The 18640-nt window shown below is 41.3% G+C and overlaps 1 protein-coding gene across 2 annotated transcripts in view; it reads left to right on the top strand.

Moving 5' to 3' along the window:
- LOC127065051 (dual specificity tyrosine-phosphorylation-regulated kinase mbk-2-like) overlaps positions 1 to 18640 on the top strand; it is a 122275-nt gene that overhangs the window by 58749 nt on the left and 44886 nt on the right. Inside the window, exon 3 of one of the 2 annotated variants that reach the window (XM_050996887.1) lies at positions 15560 to 15610. The exons of the other annotated variant lie outside the window; for it this stretch is intronic. Coding sequence (XP_050852844.1) covers positions 15560 to 15610 — 51 coding nt within the window. The remainder of the gene's footprint in view (positions 1 to 15559; positions 15611 to 18640) is intronic. 2 annotated transcript variants of the gene reach the window in all.

The raw sequence follows: 18640 nt of genomic DNA on the forward strand, positions 1-18640 counted from the left end.
TCTGACCACACGTTTTCATCAACGTGAGACTCGAAGGGAGTTGATAATTTATTTTTAATGCGCTCGATATATCCACTCTTTAATGAATTGCGAGAGAAATACATTGTCGTTACCTCGCCGTTTAATGGGAAACGCGAGCGATCAGAAAAAAAAGTTCGTCGTGAGGCATTAGCTCAGAAATTATTCTCTTTCGAGTCGTTCATGCGCGTACACATCGCTATCGGAAAATCACCCTTCGTCGTGTAAAATGTACTCCGAGATTGCATTACGTTCGATCCTTTTGAATAAGATCACAATTTGAGTAAAGTAAAGATTACAAAATCGACGAGAAATTTAGAGAAATATTTGTTCGACAAATATGGTCTTTTTTATCGGTCGGAATCGTATTGGACGTTCTGTCTACATATATTTGCAACACAAACGAGCACGAACGAAGCGAATATAAAACGTCACTCGTTATCGAAAAATACGTAGTTCTTGGTTCAGACGATTCGGAATTCATACTCGACGAGGTAAACTTTGGAGAAAAATCGAGACAAAGCGTCGCATCTATCGCAAAGTAAAAGAGCGTTCTGGTTTGGCGCGAAGAGCTGAACGATGTTACGCGAAACTCGTTTGCCGAAGCACGTATGGCACGTTCGAGGGCGTGCTGCATAAATTTTCTTATGACTGCGTTTCCGAGTCACGCACCCTTGAGCGACATACGAGCGACGCAACGAGATCGTGTCCGAGACGTATCTAACGCGCATGAAACTCCTCCTTCTTTTTTCTTCCCTTTTCTCTCTCCCTTTGCCTCTCTCTCTCTCTCTCTGTTTCTCTTTCTTCTTCATCCGCTACTTCTTCTTCTTCATCTTCATCTTCTTTTTCTTCGTCCTCGTCATCTCTGCTCAACTCGGCCAGTTCCCTTCGAGAGATACACACATACATGTCCCGTTCGCACATGAAAGACGATGCAGTATAAACCGATAAAGACCGTTTCTTTTTCTGAATCCATAGAAGTCAGCTCGTTAGAGATGATAAATGCGGTCACGCGAACTCGTTTTTCTCTTTTACGCGTCGTTCGATCGTCTCCAATCTCCCTAATAATAATCTTCGATCGTCATTAACTTTTTTAATGCGACTCGTCGTCGCATAGAACCGTCTGCGGCCATTAATCCTTAATAAATTAATTAATAGATAAAGATTCCACGAGACCTTTGAGATTTTCTTGAAATTTTAAAGAGACCTCTCGAACGAATCGAAATATACGAGGAACGAATGAAGCCGTCGGACGACGATGATCTGTATCTGGCACGACGTTGACGCATGCGAGTAACTCTAGACGCCGATCGAGACTCGCGATTTCGTTCGAACGAGAGAATAACGCGGTATAAGTTACGTCGGTCTAAAAACGGAGACGAAAAGAGAGAGAGAGAGAGAGAGAATATCAACGTGGCACGATGCAATCTTCATAGGATTATCGATGCAAGAGGAATCAAGCATTTTTCTTTGTCCGCATTGTTTTTTTTTTTTCTTTACAAACACAATCGTAGAGTTTCTCGATTCACTATCGACTGATTCCTCCAAATGGTATTGGATTCTCGGAAGGGACTGAGAGAGAGAGAGAGAGTAAAAGGGTGTAGCAACATATAGAGACATATCTCTCATCGCGAACCACACACATACGATTTGCAACATGTACATGTAGCTAAATCTACAGATGGACAGAGATAAATGGATAGATATAGATGGAGCAAGAGAGAGAGAGAGAGAGATTGGGCGTCCGTTGGCGGACATTTCGCATGTACCGGGTGTTGCGCAGATCGATAGCACGGAGCCTGTAACTCGGCGGCCGTTTCCACCAGAGAAGCCTCTTTTTCCTATCCGTGCAACGACATATATGTCGGCAACACGTGCGAATTTGAACCGTGTATCGCTTCGTATACGCATTAGCATGTGTGTACGTACGTGTGTGCGTCCGTGTGTGCGTGTCTCTGCGGTACCCTTCGTTATCGGACGAATTGCCTGCGGCACGACTTTGGTCCGAAACGTCCACTCTCATATTTAGGGCGGTTCTCTACGACCAAAAGTGTCACCGTGTTCTCTTTCGCGCATGTACGCGCATAGACGGAGGGTGAAGTAAAAACAGTAAAAGAGAAAGAGAAGAGAAAAAAAATGAAAAGAGGAAAGGGAGACCGTCACGGGGCGATATCGTGACCAGGGCCAGTCTTTCAATTAGAGACTTAAGCCCTGGATTTAACGTAGCTCGAAAGAATGGTCGGGCAACGTGTATACACGTGCTTACACGCGCGTGAGAGATTTAAGTCTTTGATTTTTCTCTCTCGCTCGCACCCCTTTATATCTTCCAACCCTTCTTAGCTGTTCCGACATCGAAGACTGACGAACGCTAACTCGAAGAGGCTTCTGACGTCTATCGTACGATAGACGATATTCTAGTCCCCGAGAGCGAGTCTACTTATCGGTTTTGGATACCACGGATTTTCACGTGAAATTGGGTGAGAGGCTTTGCCTGTTTGACTATCGATAGGGAAAATTGAGATCGCTCGTGAAACGTGAGACACCACGAGTATACACGCGATCTTTCTTATCTATCTTCTTCCATCGATCTTTTTCCTTTTAAAGATAAGTTTCTCTTTCTTTTTTACTTTTTCTTTTTTATATTTTTTTTTATTTTTTTTTGTTTTTTTTTTTTTTGTTATTTTGTTAGATGAGGATTTTCAAAGAGAGATACCGATTGACGCTTTCATTCTAGTTCAGTGGATCAAGAGGCGAAAGACGTTTGCCTTCTTACCTTTCTCTTAAATATCATAATAACTTTGAGAGTAGTCTCGTCTTGTAAATTACAGGATGTGCGTGATCGAAAGAAACAATTCGACTCGACAAGTCCAATCCACATATCGATGCAATTTTCGAAACGCAATTTCGTTAATCATCCCCTTTCGACGATCGAGACGACGACGACGAAGGTGAAAAACTCTCGATGAATAGAAAACTCGTTTTCGTATCAGGAATATTTTTTTCTTCGTGCTGCTTATTATACCATGATCTCTCTCTCTCTTTCTTCCTTGAAAAAAAAGAGAAGAACTAGAAGACTAAAAAGATTCTGACCTTGGCCCGAAACTCTCGTTCCACGGATATATTTATCCAAGGAAGCGTATCTAATGTTTCGAGAGAAATGATTATTAATAGGTGGACTCTCTTCTTGGACTAGCGTTAATGTTGATTCTTGTCGTACGAGTTTTCGTAATATTTACAAAGTATTGACACCGATAGGGATAGAATTAACGAGGTCTTATTAAGAAGGTAAGAAGGTGTACCCTTGTAAATATTAACGATGCAACGAGGCGACTTTTTGTCTACGACTAATTCTGTGCAAAGACCGTTTGGAACGTTCGTTCAAAGTAATCGAATTAATAAAGGAAAAAAAGATCGAAGCAAGGATGACAAAGCTTTTTCTGTCGCGTTTTGCACGCGGAGCCGAAAAAAATCCTATCGATTTTTTAACTTAAAATAGAATGCAAATGTTATACGTCAGACGGCAAATACGTGTCTATATGAAAACGTATCTTTGGCTGCAGTCGATCTCTTTATTTTGAACGAACCAAGAGGATTAACCAAACAGGATTTTCCGAAGCCCTCGCGTAGTTTGCGCATACCACGTGTTGCAGTCTCGTGCAGCAGGAGTATTCTTCTTTATCTTTTTCTTTTTTCCTCTTTTTTTTTTCTTCTTTTTATCAAGAGATATTTCTACTTCGCTGCCACATGGATAGGATAGGGGCGTGCATAAATCGTAAAACTTTTGTACATCAGAATTTGTAACGAAATCGTGATCAGGAGAAAATTCGATTCGCACGAACGATCCATCGAGCCGACGTTGAAAAGAAGTTTCGTAATCGAATTTGATCGTATATCGTACGTGTAGCTGCGATCGGTGGGGACAAAAAGACACGTGCGTAAAACGCGCTACGAAATCCTGTGTGCACGTGCGAGCTGAATTACATACATCCCACGTAGAAAGTAGTCACAGTCTATGATATATTTCTAAGAGAAGATTTAATATATCAAGGTTTGAAGAAGAGAGAGAGAGAGAGAGAGAGAGAGAAAAAAAGAAAAAATTCGACGAAAGGGAACCGACATTTATTGCTTTTCATAAATATTTATGTCGGTTACTTGAGTTAGCTCGTTCGTTCGCTCGCTCGCTAGCTCACTCTCTTTCTTGACTTCGGCGGTTTTCTTTTCTTTTCTCTATTTCTCATTTTTTGTCTCCCTTGCCGTACCAAAACGCAGATTCAGCTCGCTGCACTCGCGGAATCGAGGCCATGACACGCTCCGTTATTTTTCTAGTACCGTTCCTTACGTATATATATACATAGTTATGCAGCACGAACGGGATATCGCAGAACGAATAAGATTTTTAAGGAGTCTTATATCGACGTAACGTGAATTTTAATATCGGAGGAACCTCCGTCGTTCGGAATAATTTTTTTCCTTCGGGCGGGGTAGTTTCGTTAGTTATAACGCGCTTACGACGTTAGCTCGAATTCGATGCGAAATTATTTGCGGGAGCTACTATTCTAATCAAATATTTTTCAACGACAAACACCGTCGACCGCGATAAGCCTCGAAGCTTTGTCTTCGATCGCAGTTAGCATAAAACGTATTCGAGAATGCTTAATACCTCTATTACACGGTCGAACGGAAAATTACAAGCCACGAAACGGCTAAGCGAGCGAATTCTCCTAAGTCGTGCGGGCGTTCTTGAACGATGCTCTTCCTGACTTCTCTCTTATTCTACTTAAAGATACTGCGCAGCAGTAGGTAGGTAAGTACGTATGCGTTCGCATAATCTTGCTTACAGGCAACTCTTTCGCGAGATACTTTCCATATAAACGATACTATCAAACCCGTATCTACGTCAGAAAAGTATCATGACATCCGGAAAGTTCCTTTTAAGAAATCCACGTACTTTAGGGGAGACGTCGAGCGAGATCGTTTCGATTGTATTATCGTTTCGAAATCCCGTAAACGTAGATATTTATTTTACGTTAAAATCGAAAGATCCGAACGAAGAGGGACTACTACCATACGACGCGAACGCCATTGAGAGCGGTCGCCTCCAAGGCCAACGCTTTCCAAAGGTGGTCCAGTTAGCAGCTTGGTAACAAAGATCTCTCTTATTCGAGAGTACGATAGCTCCTCCGTCTAATTCTCTATCGGAAACAAAACTATTCTACACTTGACCGTTCTTATTCCGTTCGAAAGATATTACATAATACTGTCAAATTAAAAATGAGATTCGTTACGAGTATGGAAGCGCGTTCTCTCCTGGCTTTCATATTCATATCGCATTCCGCTTTCACAGAAGAAAACGCGTTCGAACTGACCGCCAAAGAATAAAATGGATGTCCGAGAAGAGCCGTTGGTCGGAAACAGACGAAAAGGAAACAATAGGATTCCAGCAGCGTTTCGATTAGAAATTATAATACGCTTACGCTTCCGCGGGAGTTCGTGCGTATGTTTGCCCTGTGTAGTTTGCATGTACGTATGCGTGTGTGTGTATGCGTGAGGTCGGTCCGACGGCGAACATAATATTTGACCGAGGCAAGCACGCACGACGAGCCGTGTACGAGAAGCGACTTCGTTTCGTTTCTACATCCGGCCGATCAGTGCCTGTCCGACCATCCTTACCGAAGGACGCGCGAGTGAATTTTTACGGTCGTGGAAAAAATAAAACAAAAAAAAAACGTCCGTTTTCTTTCTCAAAAGTTATTCTTAATACTTACTCGCATATATTCTTCGTCTTCTGTTTTGTCGTCTCTGCTTACGCCTCGGTTGCTATCGCAAGTGTGGAATAGCGTCTAAGACGTAAAGCCTCGTACGTGTCTTATCGATCCAGCCTCGATCTTTCTTGTAAGCACCATTTTTCCTTTGGAAAATATCGTCTCGATTCTTTTCTTTTTTTTCCCCCTTTTTTTTATTTTAGGAACGAGCGTAAATCGATGAATCCAGTAGTGGATACCCTTCCGACGTGATCGGATAGTCAAGGGTCGGTGACGTTCATCGATCGAAAAGATCCTTTCGAGAGCTCCAAGATATATCTGTTTTAAAACAAAATTCTTTACCCGGCGAATAATTGTCTTATCGTTCTTCTGTAGAAAATCTTGCTTTATTAAATATTCGCGACGTTATTAATTGTGACGTAATAAACGCGCAAAAGAAATACTTCGAACGAGCGGATCCAAGGAAGTACTCTCTTATTTCCGAAAGGATCAACAACGGGCTCGAACGAGCAGCGAGGGCACTCGTAAAAGTTATTAGCGCCGTTCTTATAAATTAGGATTTATCCGGTATTATCGTGGCCTCGAGCCAATGCAGTTGTAGCTCGCGAAAACCGATTACCGTGTTTTACTTCTTAACTTTCGTTACTCCGCTCGCTCGTAAAAATTTGAAAAAGATTACCGGAAGGGCGTAACTTCTCTTTTAAATTCGTTCAGCAAACAAAAAGACGCGTCTCTACTATTCGCTTTTAATTTCGTAGCAACGTTCCTGTATTAATTATTTGTAAATGCGTGTCTTTCTTAGAATTTTGATGGAAGTCGTTCCATGTTTTCTTATGCAAAATTCATTCGTTTACTTTTCTGACGGACGCCAATTTTCGTAGATTAAAATTCATTGGTAATCTCGTTAAAAGAGAGAAAGAGAGAGAGAGAGAGAGAGACGAAGAAGTTATTTCAAAATAGTCTTTCGGAATTACAATATCATCTGTCAAGCTACAAATTTGCTAAAAGTTTAATGATCTACGAACAATATCCGCTGGTGATCGTAAACAAGAATATAGAAGGAGAAGAGAAAAAAAAATAAAGAAAAAATTTGCGATTGTCAAAAAAGATCCATTAATCAAACTCCATTCCCACTTTATCTTATATTTTGCCGTAAGACAGGGACATCGTCGCTTTCAGATTATCCATTGCGATATTGGATTATGGTGGAAGCAAGACGACTATACTGGCGCTGTACCGTAGTTTAATTTAATATACGTGCGGGAGGCTCTTCCGTGAAATCGGGACGACTCAGTGCTCACTCGGCCTTCCGATCGCGTAGAGATCGTTCGTCCGTCACCGCGGAAGAGCTTCTGTCTTAAACAACGCGACGGTGATCTCTCACTTTTCTCTCTCTCTCTCTCTCTCTCTCTCTCTCTCGTTAAATCGTTTAAATATGTTCTTTTCTTTTTTTTAACATTTCGCTTTTCGGAAATGAGCGACAATTTTTCTACCTCGCGTCCGATCAACTTTTACGTTCAGTGCGAATATCTTTTCTCGATAATATTCGAGAAACGAATAACTAGTGACTAAGTAAGGTGCGAGTTTTATTTATTCGAGGCTGCGATCGTTAATTCCACGTGATTGCAACGTATACCAACTGGATTTCGAAACGTTCTTTTGTTTTTCATCCAAGGAATGACAACGTGCTCCCTGATGCCGGTCTCTCTGCAAGATATTCTGGTAAATATCAAGAAAAATCGTTGAGTCGAGAATAACGATTTGAAATTAACTGAAAGCGAAAGCTGTACAATTTTCCGTTCGAATGGGAACGGAACGTGCGCGTATTCCGTGCGAGATCAGAAATCATATGATTCACGTTACTTTTACTATTGACTCATGTTCTTCATGATCTCACCGGCTTCTGCTACATTGTTCACTGGCGAACCCGAGGATAATATAAGACGATCGTCGTTCCTCATCTTATCACGTACGATCGAATAAACGATTCCTCCACGTCGATAAATAAACCATTCTATTGATTTTGTTGCAACGAGATGAATCGTCGTTTAACGAGTGAAACGCGCGCGTCTCGTAACTTTCCGTTCGAATCGTTAGCTTTCCCATGGCTACGCAGGGATATAGATGTTTTAATAATCAATATTTTACCAGCTAAATTTGCAACCAAGAGTATAAATATCAAAGACCCCTGGATGTCTCGCGTATCCCTTGCTAACGTTACGAGTCAAATTTACGATTATGGACCGCGCACGTAGAGACGCTCGAAAGAAACTTCGTTATCTTTTCGAGCTAATTAAATGGACAGGAGAAAAAAATTTACAAATAAACGGACACGGAGATGGGGAGGTGGGGAGGGGTCGAGAAAAAAATTTACGATCGATTATTATCGCTCGTGTAAAGATTCCAAGGAGCTTTAGAATTTAAGGAAGATAAGCAAAGAAGCATTCGATAAGAAGGAACTCGTGCGGTTATATTACACCGGTACGTGCCATTGTTCCATATGCGGAGTTACTTGCTAATTAATATCACCGTTTAAGGAGACCCTGGAAATGGGAGAAAAATTCTAGTAATCCTGTTCGAACTTTGGAATCTGCGTCTTATTGCTAACCGTTACGACCACCTAGTACCGGTTTTAAGTCCACGAGAGAAAAAAAAAACGGAGAAGAACAAAGCAAAGGAGTTTGTTTTCGTGACAAAGAGGAAAAAAATACAGACCGAGAGAGACTTTTTATGCAGAGAGGATAACAAAGATACAAAGTGAACGTTTTTCGTGCGTACGCGAAACGGTCGAACGGAATGCAAGGAGGAACAAACGATTGAGAGAGAATTTTTATATTTTTAGATTAGAAGATCCATGTAGCTACGGATACGCGAGAAGAGCTGCTCGATCTCCCGCGCTTACTCATTGGAAAAATCCTGTATACGAATGAATTTATTCGAGCGGTAATTTCATTAAAAATTTTCCGGATCATTATCCATGACACTTGGTAATTTCCATATCGCTGTCCATATTTATCGACGATTTTTATTTCTACGTTTTCTACGCTTCTACTTACATACTTGATCGTTTAATTACACTTGCTGGATGTCGTATAAGAAAGAGAAAGACGGCCGCCCGATAGAATTATAATAAAATTGTTTCGTTATAAATCGCGTTTGATCTTTTCGATAAAGCGAAACGATATTGGATCTCTGCCCGTGAATTCTCTTTCGATTGGCATTCCACCGACGATACTTGTTTCACTTTCGAGAACATTTTTCCCTCTCTCTCTTTCTCTCTTACTTCAACCTTGATATCATCGACCATGGTTACAATCGAAAAGATCTTATCGATCCGAGCGAATACACGGTGTAAAGGTAGTGTACGCCGATGTAAGGAGTTTTAAGTGTACAATGCGATTTGACATGGAGAGAGAGAGAGAAAGAGAAAGAGAAAGAAAGAAAGGGAGCGAAAGCCACATGGCCGTGGAATACACGTGTTTCGAAACGGCAATATGGTTTCGCGGTTAAAACTATTAGATCGTGTCAGACCACTCGATGCAAACGAGACCTTCCAAGAGATACCAGACGAGGTCCCACCGTGGTTAATTCTATTATACTTGCCTGTTCTATAGGAGATCCGCTGGTCTATAGGAGTTCCCTTTTTCGAGTCTACGGAAGCAACTTTAAAAAAAATTATTAGAAAAAGGAGCAAGAAGGTATTGGAAATACATTTAGATTTTCTCGTTAATCGACGAAATTGGAAATTTCAATATCACTTCGCATCATATTTTAATTTCTTAATCCGATTTTCTAATTAACGTGAAAATAGACCGAAAGAGAGGAAGAGAGAGAGAGAGAGAAGAGGAAAAGAGAGGAAAAGAAACGAAAAAGGACGTGGGCGATATACACATGATCTCGCGAGGACGGTGCTGCGCATGCACTTTATTGCAGTTTTATCGACCGGCCGCTGTCACGTTCCGAGGACCGTTATCTCAACGCCGTTGCCGCCACCACCCGGTAAAAACGGAGCTGCACTGCGCGAGCGTGGTAGAAAACAATGGAAAAAAAGAAGAAAGAAAACGGGAAGAAAAAAGAAAGAAGAACTGGAAACGGAATGGCATTTCTTTTTTTCCCTTTCTTTTCTTTTTTTGTTTTCTTTTTCTTTTTGTTTTTACGAAGCACGTGCACTCCATTGCGAAGTATCGATAAAGTCTTAATATTGCTCGAAGCTCTCGGCGTTGTAGATACCCGCAATTTGAGGAAATCTCGTTTCCCGCCCTCGACTACATTTTTCTGAGCTTTCTCGAGATGCAAATTTTCTTTTTCTTCCCTTCCTATTTTTTTCCCATTTCTCTCGTTTCCCTTTACGAACGATCCTTCTTCGTGCATCGATTCTACCGTACGAGTATCGCTTCGTATCATCCGTAGTTCGTGCACTTTGCAGCGATTACTTGAAAACGATATCGTCTCACGTTTCATCCTCGAACCTCTCTCTCTCTCTCTCTCTTATGTTAACTCTCGTAAGTACTTTCGCTCTCTTTTTATCTTTCTCCTACGGGGATCATCGACGAGTGTTTTCTTTCCGTAAAAATATACGGTAGCTAACCTATCTATCTCGATGTGTCTAATCCACTCCCCTTTTCTCTCTTCTTCTTTCTTTTTCCACGTTAATCTCGAGTTCGATCTTCTTTTCTCTATTTTGCACTTCCAATGTCTTTTATCCCTTTTTATATCGAGCGAACGTGTCGACGACGATCGTTTTATCTTTTTCCTTTTAACGCGAGATTTCATTCGTAAAAATAAGAGAAAAAAGGAAAGAGAAAAGAAAAGAAATTCGTTCCTCTTTCTTCTTTTTCTTCTTCTTCTTCTCTACGTTTCTCTCGTGGATCTTCGAAACGTCGTTAGACGAATTTTTAAAAAAGGCAGTTCAGACGATTACGACGACGTCTAGGATTTTATTGTTCCGTCGATTATGCCAGCTAGTCCGGCATTGCCTCGTAACAATGGCCTTTGCTCGTTTAAATTTGAAAGAACGAGTAGGAGAAAGAGAGAGCTAGAGGGACGTAGGGGCGCGAGAGGAGAGGGATGGTCTTATCGTATGTCCGCAAGCTAGAACGAATTCTCTCGCGTTTCTCGGCAGCCGTGCGATTTTCGGCTCTGTTCGCCGGTAACCCGAGGTATTTTCGTTTCTGGCACGTTGCTGAGGCCTACATTAATGTCGGGTTGGCTCGTGCACTTAACCATCTCGTTATGCAACTTACGAGCCTAGCTGGTCTCTTCTTTCCTTTACTCCCAAATTAAAGATACGTTAAATGGTTCCGTCAACGACGACGACAACGTCGACGAGGATAGGAATGTCTATCGATTTTAAAATACCAAACATCTTCCTCCGATTCTTACTCGAGTATTTCAGGATCTTTCTCAGATTTCTACTGGAGGATTCGATGTAAGAAAAATTGGAAAAAAAAGAAAAGAAAAAAGAAGGATAAACGCAGCTCTCTCTCTTTCACGCTTTATCGTTTATTATCTCGAATCATCTTCTATGATTTAGGAACGTGGACGATCAGATTCATTTTATTAGGGATAATCGAAATGAAAATAATTTCTTCGTTGATCCGATTTTATGCTCGAGTTCTTGTAAACTCGTAACGAGCCAGTTGATCGCGATCATCCGCAAATAAACGAGCCAAAGTGTGTACGGAAGCATCGTCGTCGTTGTCGTCATCGACGGTCGTATAGCGTTCAAACTAAACGATTGCATAATCGTGCGTGCCCCTTCTCGCGAGAATGCGTGAACGTTCGCTACCGTTTTTCGCTTGGCTCCGCGCGAAACGCGAGAAGAAGAAGAAGAGGATGAGGAGGAAGAGGAAGAGGAAGAGGAAGAAGAAGAAGAAGAAGAAGAAGAAGAAGAAGAAGAAGAAGAAGAAGAAGAAGAAGAAGAAGAAGAAGAAGAAGAAGAAGAAGAAGAAGAAGAAGAAGAAGAAGAAGAAGAAGAAGAAGAAGAAGAAGAAGAAGAAGAAGAAGAAGAAGAAGAGCACCAGTAGCAGCAGCCAGAAGGACGACAAAGTTTCGAGACTGCATCGCGGCCACATCGAATGAGTTACGAGAGAAAGAGAGAGAGAGAGAGAGAGAGACAAAGAGAGACAGATAGAAAGAAGGTTCACGCGTCGGGAAACAAAGGAACGATTACGTAAGCCTTTTGTGCGTCGATCAGCTGTTCCATCGGAAAGAAAACACGCTTCGTACGTGTGCGTATACATAGGGTGTTCATAAATCATTCGGTCATATTTTGTTATTCTCGAATCGAGAAAATCTTAGAAACATGTGTTTTCCACAGTGTTTTATTTAACGGTTATGAAATAATTATTATTCAGCGCGTGTGATATTGTTATCGCATTGATAATGCCAATGACTCGAAACAACCGACTGACAATTATCGTTTGCGCGTTTTCTCTTTCTTTTTTTAAACTCTTTTATAATTTTACGACGAAACGTTTGGCCTGCGCAATTTTTTAAATCACGGCAACGATCGATAAAATCGATAATCCATGAAACGTACCGTATCCGCCACGGCCACCACGGTTGACCGTTAATTAACGCGTAAATAATGCACTTGGTTCGGGCCAAGGAGGAAATCGAGGAGAGAAAGGAAAAAGAGGAGATCGAGTCTAATAATCGTGCGTCGACCGTGAAAGGAGACGCTTGGATGACAAGTTGCTCCTCTGTTTCTCCTTTTCTTTTTTCCTTCCTCGTAATTTTTTACTTCCCTTTCTCTCTTCTCCAGACTTCTATCTCTTTCTCTCTTCTAAATCTCTCTCACGGCTTCTCACACTTTTTATTGGCCCGATAATTAGCGGATAGCCATGAATCGTGTAGCGTAACGTATCGATACATAAATCATAGCTCAGAAAGAAAGAGGAGATAAGAGAAATGAATCGATTCTCCTGGTGCAAGTGTGTAGCCTCGGAAATGTTCAGACGATCGTAAATTACGTCTTTTTTCTTCTTTTTCTTTTTAAGAGAGAGAGAGAGAGAGAGAGAGAGATAGAGGAAAGAAGAAAAGTAATCGAATCGGATTTAATACGAATTATTCGTTGATGTTAAATTAGCTGGTTATAACGAATCCGTCTTGTAAATAGAAAGAAACCTTTCGATTCGACGCGAAAGTGCCGGAGAACGACGACGCTCGTTCTCGTTACGAGGAATTGTTCGCGTGGGTTTGTTTTGCAAACATCATATTCCTAGAAAGAGGCCAGATGAAGTTCTTAGTGAAATATTATGAATTTCTGACCGTCAACTTTGCTACGGTGAGAGACTTTTAAAAATACGTAATAATTGATACCTCGAACAATGGACATCTTGTTAGGAGTAATCTTTATTATTGCACGAGAGCGTTTTCTCAGAAAACTGATCGAAAGTGCAATGAATTCGAACAGAGTGTTTTCGTAAGAGAAGATATATTTGTATGGGAGTAAATCGAGTAAGATGCTAAAACGAGAGAGAAAGTGAGCGAATCGCGGTGACACGTTTTCTTCGCGATCTTCGCGAAGTATATATATATGTACGTATATGTATATATACATAAACACACACACACACAGCACGCATATGTACACGCGTTTAACTCCGTAAAACGTTTCGAAAAATGTATATTATTAATTAAGCGAGTTAAAGTAGTTTCGTCAGACAGATGGACAGTTTAGGCTTTATCGGGATCGAGTGCGTAAGAGAAACGTTTATCGCTCGCTATGATAACGATGCATCCGCAAAATCCTACGACCTTTCAGATACGAACTATGAAAGAATCGCATTATGCGCATTCCGTCGTTCGAACGGCCAAGATTCGCCCGCATCTGCCGGTGACACTATCGCGCGTGCATTTATCACGGCGCATTTTTGTCTCTCGAGCGAATTCATTCGCCTCGTATAATGATTCGTTTTTCGCTGAACGAATGAACGAGCGAATCAACGATTGCGCGTTAAAAACGATGCCGATTTTTCGAAACGTTATCGGAGTCGTGAAATTCTCCACGATCGCTTCGGACGAACCTCGATTTAATACGCGCAACGAAACTTTCCGAGTTAACGCGATGATCCTCGCTCGAGCGATTGACTTTTTTCAAGAAATTTTTTACAACACTTAAAGGTCGTGCGAACTCGACTTTTTACATCGAAAGATCGCGCGAGCTGTTAAGGACGAGTTAGGATTTAATTATGAAAGTGGACCGAAAGGATTCGCAAGGCTCTTTTTTACGACCTACGAAAAAAGAAAAAAGCTGTTGCGTCGATACTTTCGATTACTCGCGTGAAAGAGAAATACGGAGATCGATCAAAAAATTAATAAAAAAAGTGACTACGAATAATAACTCGCAGTCGCTTCGTTAGCAACTCCCGGAATGACTAAGCGATCGCTAAGTAATTACGTTCTACGTTCAATCGCGCAACAAAAAATCGTGTCTTCGTTGACGCGCATTATTATTAGCTTTGCAAATATAATTCGCGCGTCGAATCGGCGACGTTTCCGCTTATACGCTACGTAGCTCCCTGCGTTCTTGTTATCGTTACAAATTCCGTTTTTCCCCGTTCTTCGAAGAACTTTCATCCGACGATCGAAATAAACAAAACGAGCGGACGTCGACGACACGGAGCAAATGGGTCGTCGAATTTTCCATCTTTTCTAAAGGCTTCTCGATCACGTTTCAACGTGATCAGTCTGTGACTGACAGCGATAACCGTAAATCAAACCGAACGTATATCGTGATTTCGAAGCGCGTTCATGGTCATTGTTAATGGAACGATTCGACGTCCTTCTTTTCACGCGCGACAACTTTGTTCGAATATCGAAAACGAATTAAATAGCGTAACGTGTTATGGCGTTTGTATCTAAACTTGGTTTATATCATTGAAACGATTTCAAGCGAATCTCTTTTATTCGCGACAACGATCGAAGAAACGGACCGTGCGTGAATGCTCCCTCTCGTTTCCAAAAAAGTGGTCCTCTGACGAAACGATATAAAATATGACGTAATCACCGGCTCCTCTCGAAAGTTAATGCGAGAAGATTACAGCAAACGTGGATCCAGTTTCACGCTCGTTCTTCGTTTTCACTGGACGATTCCACTTTCGAACTCGACGACTCGCTCGTGTCTCGTAGCAAATCTTTCATCGCGATTTTGCCTCGCTAATTGGACGAGTGGTTAGATAAAGAAGAAAGAGGGAGAAAGGGAGAAAAGGAGAGAGAGAGAGAAAGAGAGACGCATGTTCTTATTATATTGTCTTGATAAAGGAAAGCTTTCGCTATTCTTATTATTATTTTTTCGATGAATAGTATAATCATTTCAAAGAGAAAAGGATTCTGACCCTCGTTTTAGAAAGTTTTTATTGTTTTTTATCTCATCGTCTCCTCCATTTCCACTGTTCTCTCCCTCTCCCTCCCTCCCTCCCTCCCTCCTTCTCTCTCTCTCTCTCTCTCTTTCTCTCTCGCATTCCGTGTCAATTTATTACTTTCGCGAGCTGCAACTTTTGCCGCACGACTTAATTCCGACCGTAACAAAGTCACAAAGGACGACGGGAAACCACAAAGAGCCAATGAACTTTATTAGAACGTTGCAAAGTGCAGTGGCACTGCCGGTCAATTTATCAGTCGTCGTCGTCGTCGTCGTATCGTACCGACTTGTCCGATCTTGAAGGAAGGATGAGAGAAATTTAAATAAGAAAATCATTTTGAAGAAGAAACCCTTAATCGTATCTTCCAGTATAATACTTTGTATTAATTGAACCGTTCGTTTTGTTTTTCAGGTGAGTAGGAGATCGAAAGAACGCGCGTCTCTCTACGAAGAGAAGGGGAGGGTGAGTTAATTTCCCGTTGAAAGCTTAGTGCCATTAGAGTCTCCCAACCATTCTCGTCGTTTAGTATAGTCCTTTTGAACGTTAGCACGCATCACGAGTCGCTCTTGTAGAAAATAATGCTCCGCTCTCCTCGTTAAGAGACATTTTATCGACACCGTATCGAAAACCATAGCGACCGGCCCGATCGAAGACGAATCGATTATGGAAACAAGTGGGTCAGAAAAGTCCATGGACAATTTGACGAATGAATCAGGTGCTCTCACCGAATAGCGTAACCGTGAACATTTTCGAACGGTAGTAAATCGTAGCCGAACTCTCGATGCTTCGGATTCTCTCGTTCGGTCGATCTACTCGATTTCACCGACTCACGCTGGTTTATAACGTTAAACGCTTTCTTCTTTGCCTCCTGGCACAATCGTTTTCGTGAATTTGTTCTCTTTATCGGAACGACGATTAAAACGATTTTCCGCTTGTCTCTTACGCATATGTATCATATCATTTAATCTTCTAAAAGTACTACGTAACCGCAATGCCGTAACTTTTATTCGTTTCTAATGAAACAAATGTATATTTGATCGCGAACAAACATTTACATAGATTCTTAAGCAAAATATTTTTCTTCGATCGGCTGGTAGAGTTCACGAAATTTTTTTGGCACATCGGCAGATCGGACAGATAACGAATTCGTTCTTCTAATGGTCTTCCGTTGTCTCCCGTAACTATCGTCGATGGATAATTCCTTAAAAGACAAACGTTTCACTGTAGAACACGGTTCCTTACTTTCTTCCCAATGATTATCGTACCTACTGATTTTACGTTGCTTTTTACAGCCACGCAAGCGCGCATACGCATGAATCATTAAAATCGATCGATAAAGCAAATAACGAGCACCGGCTCTTCGAATGAATATTAATTATCTTCGAAGAGCGTTATTCGATCGATGAGAGAGAGAGGGAGAGGGAGAGAAATAAAGAAAGAGAAAAAATTCTTCGGAATCCTTACGTGCCTGAAATAGAAAACGAACGGTTCGTTAAAGGCAGGTCGTTGTACGAAGAAATCACGCCGGCATTAGTCTTACGAATGCAAATTAATTAACGTCCTCGAGCAGACAGTCCGAGACAGTAAGATACTGCTGAGCAGGAAGTATATTCCGTCTATCTCTATAATTTAGGAGAAGCGGCTAATGAGCTATTAACACCGAGAAACCGCGGCTGTGATTCGACGTCCAAAATAATTTTGTTTAATCAAATTAACTAATTCGCGTAACATCGTTTTCTACGATCCGCTAATCCACTTTCGTAGTTCCCAACTGACCGTTGTTTCATAATTTATCTAAACGTTGTCTTATAATTTTTGTCCTTTCTCTCTTTTTTAATTAATACGCAAGGAATTACGTTGATTAAGAAGAATATACAGTTTTCAGACAATTCAACTTGATATTCGCGTTAATTAGACTTATACCCCGTTGAATTGCGTGGCCTTGAGGATAATGGAATTTACAAGTTCGAGCCGTATCACGTTGCAGAGGAAATCCCTCGTGAGCGAGTTCGTATACTTGCGTCTCTCTCCCTCCCTCCCTCCAGCTCCTCTCCCTCTCTCCCTCTCTCTCTCTCTCTCTCTCTCTCTCTCTCCATCTCTGCGTATATCGGGGCTATCGTTTCTATTAAATTTAGTTGTATTAAAGACTAATTTCGTATTCAAGTGCATAACGTTGAGGCTCATTAAGCTTAACAATTATAAGCGCTTCGAGAGATTCTTTAAGTAAGTATACAAATACGTCAGTCGCTTGGTTCGCTACGCTTCTTTATCGTTTGCAATCGAAGTTTAAATAGAAACGGATAGAGGCGTAAATGTCTCTTTAAAATATGAACGTCTATTTTTATGCAAGTTTCTACTTGAACGCATCCAATAAGGAGAAGTAATTGAAAGGAGCCAGGTAAATTCGATGAGTCAGAGTATATGCCGAGTAAAGGAGAGACGCAAAGGACGCAAATCGCGTTACGTTATAAACGGATGATAGAAGGGAAGCTGCGACGGAGCGTAGGTAGCGGAGATGCACGAATCTAATGCGAGTGGGCGGGCACGCTTTTGTGCGTGGAAACTGCAGAGGTCGTTCGCAAATGAAAATGTATGTGGGTAGTCGTCGGTGAACGCGCTGAAAACAATGCTTCGGCGCGATGTCCCATCGTTGATGACGATAATGACGACGATAATGACGCCGACGATTCCCCATTAATCGTTCCAAGTATCTGTCTCGTTCTTCGAGAGGATCATATTTTCTTCTTGATTAAAGGGATTATCATACAAATTTGTTTTGGTCTTCGATGATAAAAATCATTTTAACGCGATCGATAAAAGTTTGACAAATGTTTTGCAAATGCATTTTTGCGCCCTTAAAAAAAATATTCGAGGCAAAATTTTTATTCGAGAAAAATCAAATGTCAGAGGTAACAACGAGAAGAACGTTTTTCTCGCTGTGGAAAATTGGGGTCGAATCACGGCGCTCGACCATGCGAAAGCTCTCGTTTACTTTGGATTTATTCCTTTTAAACGATGATATATTTACGTACCTGCGTTGCGTACCTAAGGGTTCTTAAGGTTACAACTTCGTTTTGCAAGAGGTTCGCACAGGTATACATACGCTACGGACGTATCGCTTTTTTTCTTCCTTGCAAAAAATATTTCCAAGGGATCTGTCGGGAAGGTTAAACGATTCAAAATTTGCGATCGATAGAATGGTAGTCTTTGACGTTTATCGAGTTGAGAACCTACACTTTTCTTTCGAGTGGGCGTTAAATGTGTTTACCTGCGAGACTCAGTGATGAGAGTACGTACATGCATTCGTGCATCGTTCCAACGCTCGTTGTGTGAGTATTTCTCTCTCTCTCTCTCTCTCTCGCGCTCTTTTTTCTTGCGCTAAAATATCGAGCTTCCGTGCATTGCGTGAAAAGCAATCCCTCGTTTAAATTACATCGAAAAGGTCGTCCCATTATCCCTTTTTATTCCACTCCCACTTGAATTTTTTCTCTT

Source organism: Vespula vulgaris, chromosome 7 (genome assembly GCF_905475345.1).
Source record: "Vespula vulgaris chromosome 7, iyVesVulg1.1, whole genome shotgun sequence".
In the NCBI taxonomy this organism is placed as follows: Eukaryota; Metazoa; Arthropoda; class Insecta; order Hymenoptera; family Vespidae; genus Vespula; species Vespula vulgaris.